At 47.2% G+C, this 1,836-nt stretch overlaps 1 protein-coding gene across 1 annotated transcript in view; it reads right to left on the reverse strand.

The window, feature by feature from the left end:
• Window positions 1-1,836, reverse strand: part of AFG3L2 (AFG3-like AAA ATPase 2) — a 53,601-nt gene that overhangs the window by 13,054 nt on the left and 38,711 nt on the right. Inside the window, exon 14 of the mRNA XM_011985548.1 lies at window positions 734-934. Within this exon, the coding sequence (XP_011840938.1) occupies window positions 734-934 (201 nt within the window). The remainder of the gene's footprint in view (window positions 1-733; window positions 935-1,836) is intronic.

Below are 1,836 nucleotides of genomic sequence, written 5' to 3' on the forward strand. Positions count from 1 at the left end.
ATGAACCCAAGAGGTGGGGCTTGCAGTGAGCCAAGATGGTGCCACTGCACTCCAGCCTGGGCAACAGAGCAAGACTCAGTCTCAAAAAAAAAGTTTCTCAGCCAAGCGCAGTGGCTCATGCCTGTAATCCCAGCACTTTTGAGAGGCGGAGGAGGGCGGATCACCTGAGGTCGGGAGTTCAAGACCAGCCTGACCAACATGGAGAAACCCCGTCTCTATTAAAAATACAAAACCAGACGGGTGTGGTGGCACATGCCTGTAGTAACAGCTGCTCGAGAGGCTGAGGCAGGAGAATGGCTTGAACCTGGGAGGTGGAGGTTGCGGTGAGCCGAGATTGCACCACTGTACTCTAGCCTGAGCAACAAGAGCAAAACTCTGTATCAAAAAAAAAATTTAGCCAGGCATGGTGGCGTGTGCCTGTAATGCCAGCAACTCAGGAGGCTGAGGCAGGAGAATCACTTGAACCCGGGAGGCCGAGGTTGCAGTGAGCCAAGATAGAGCCACTGCACTGCAGCCTGGGTGACAGAGGGAGACTGTGTCTCCAAAAAAGAAAAGTTTCTCTTCATAAGCTTTAATTGCTTTAAAAATGGACTTCTTTTAAGAGATAACCCTTGCCTAAAAAGCCTAAAACAGTGAAGCAACAATAATATTGTTTCAGAGCCATTCATGGAATGTCAATTTCTCATGCAAATATGAACAAATGAGGAGGAAACGCACTCCTTCATATACTCACTTGGGCATATGCACTCTGAGTTACTTTTCTCAAGTCATCTTGAGCACCAGTTGTAATTCTTCCAAAGAAGATTTCTTCAGAGACTCGACCACCTAAAGTCATACACATCCTATCCAAGAGCTGCTCTTTGGTATAGAGGTACTGTTCTTTTGGTAAATACTGAGCATAACCTAGTCCTTTGCCACGTGGGATGATGGATACCTGGTAAGTAGAAAACAGTGTTGAAGATCCTACTACAGATGAAGACTTGATCAAAACATCTGTGTATAAACAGATAAACTCAGTGACTAAAAATAAGCACAACAGCCGCACAGTCCATCAGCCTTGGTGGGATGTGATCTAGTAGCAGTGACTGCTCAGGAGGGATATTTTCTCTCAGGATAGTTTCACCTTAGATTTTTGTTGCTGTTTTTGTTTTTGAGATCGAGTTGCTCTGTCGCCCACGCTAGACTGCAGTGGCAGGATCTCAACTCACTGCAACCTCCACCTCCCAGGTTCAAGCAATTCTTCTGCCTCAGCCTGCTGAGTAGCTCGGATCACAGGTGCCCACCACCAGGCCCAGCTAATTTTTGTATTTTTAGTACAGAAGGGTTTCACCATGTTGGTCAGGCTGGTCTCGAACTCCTGACCTCGTGATCCTCCTGCCTCAGCCTCCCAAAGTGCTGGGATTACAGGCATGAGCCACTGTGCCCAGCTTCACCTTCGAGTTCTAAATGGCTTTTTTTTTTTTTTTTTTTTAAATAAAAACAGGGTCTCACTTTGCTACCCAGGATGGTCTTTAAACTCCTGACTTCAAGCATTTCTCCCACCTTGACCTCCCAAAGTGCTAGGATTACAGGCATGCGCCACCACACCTAGCAAATTTCTTTTTTTTTTTTTTTGAGACGGAATCTTGCTCTGTTGCCCAGGCTGCAGTGCAGTGGCACGATCTCGGCTCATTGCAAGCTCTGCCTCCCGGGTTCACACCAGTCTCCTGCCTCAGCCTCCCAAGTAGCTGGGACTATAGGCGCCTGCCACCATGCCTGGCTAATTGTTTTGTATTTTTAGTAGAGACGGGGTTTCATCATGTTAGCCAGGATGGTCTCGATCTCCTGACCTTGTGA

This window comes from Mandrillus leucophaeus, unplaced genomic scaffold, assembly GCF_000951045.1.
Source record: "Mandrillus leucophaeus isolate KB7577 unplaced genomic scaffold, Mleu.le_1.0 Scaffold286, whole genome shotgun sequence".
NCBI classification, from domain to species: Eukaryota; Metazoa; Chordata; class Mammalia; order Primates; family Cercopithecidae; genus Mandrillus; species Mandrillus leucophaeus.